The following is an 894-nucleotide window of genomic DNA, read 5'->3' on the forward strand; positions in this document are numbered from 1 at the left end:
AGATTTTTTTTTTTTTTTACAGCGGACAAATAATTGTAATTACATTTGTCTGCAGTTTTATTTTTTACATTTTGCTCACTGTTTTGTCCCACTTCTCAATAATGAAACATATTCAACATAGCATTTTGCTGTATTTTAGTATTTGTATTAGTATTAGATTGTATTATTTGAATTAGTTATTCAAAGCATCAAAAAATATATATACAATTGTGTAATATATAACATATGTGTTTAATATCACTCTTTACTCATAGGAGTAGCCATATAAGCATATACAATGTTAACTGTTAAATAGCATATTAACTATATAGATTATTACTGCACTTTTTATTTTGGTATCGACATTATTTTGTGACTAGTGACTGCAGTAGCTCACCTGAGACAGTTATTTTGGCAGTGGCTTTGACGGTGTTGGCTCCTGCGCTGTGCTGGTTAGTAGCCTGACAGGTGTAGAGAGCAGGTTTATGAACCACCACCCGCAGAACAGACACGATGACTTCCTCCACCAGCGTCTCCTCCACTGACGCACCGGAAATCTACACACAACAAACACATCATATCAGCCGAACCCTCACATGCTTTCAGCACTGTAACGCAATGTGCAATATTCTACATTCTACAGAACTGGTGCAAACCGCTGTCCCACAACCAAAAAAACATTTAGCCGTCAAATCTGTGTATTAAGATCCTTCTATTATCTATGGAAACTCACAATAATATTTAGTTGGGAGGTGGGACGTGACAAACCCTAACACTTCAATTTTAACTTACAAAAATTATGTAGCAGTCATTTTTGAGAAGTGGGACAAAACAGTGAGAAGAAACTGAGAAGTGAGTTTAAACTAATTAAACAACCTTTATTTGTCTACTGTAAAAAAAAAAAAAAAAAAAAAA

The 894-nt window shown here is 34.2% G+C and overlaps 1 protein-coding gene across 1 annotated transcript in view; it reads right to left on the reverse strand.

The window, feature by feature from the left end:
- Positions 1–894, reverse strand: part of musk (muscle, skeletal, receptor tyrosine kinase) — a 12,142-nt gene that overhangs the window by 7,630 nt on the left and 3,618 nt on the right. Inside the window, exon 7 of the mRNA XM_043249796.1 lies at positions 364–536. Within this exon, the coding sequence (XP_043105731.1) occupies positions 364–536 (173 nt within the window). The remainder of the gene's footprint in view (positions 1–363; positions 537–894) is intronic.

The sequence above is a fragment of the Puntigrus tetrazona genome, chromosome 10, assembly GCF_018831695.1.
Source record: "Puntigrus tetrazona isolate hp1 chromosome 10, ASM1883169v1, whole genome shotgun sequence".
NCBI lineage: Eukaryota > Metazoa > Chordata > Actinopteri > Cypriniformes > Cyprinidae > Puntigrus > Puntigrus tetrazona.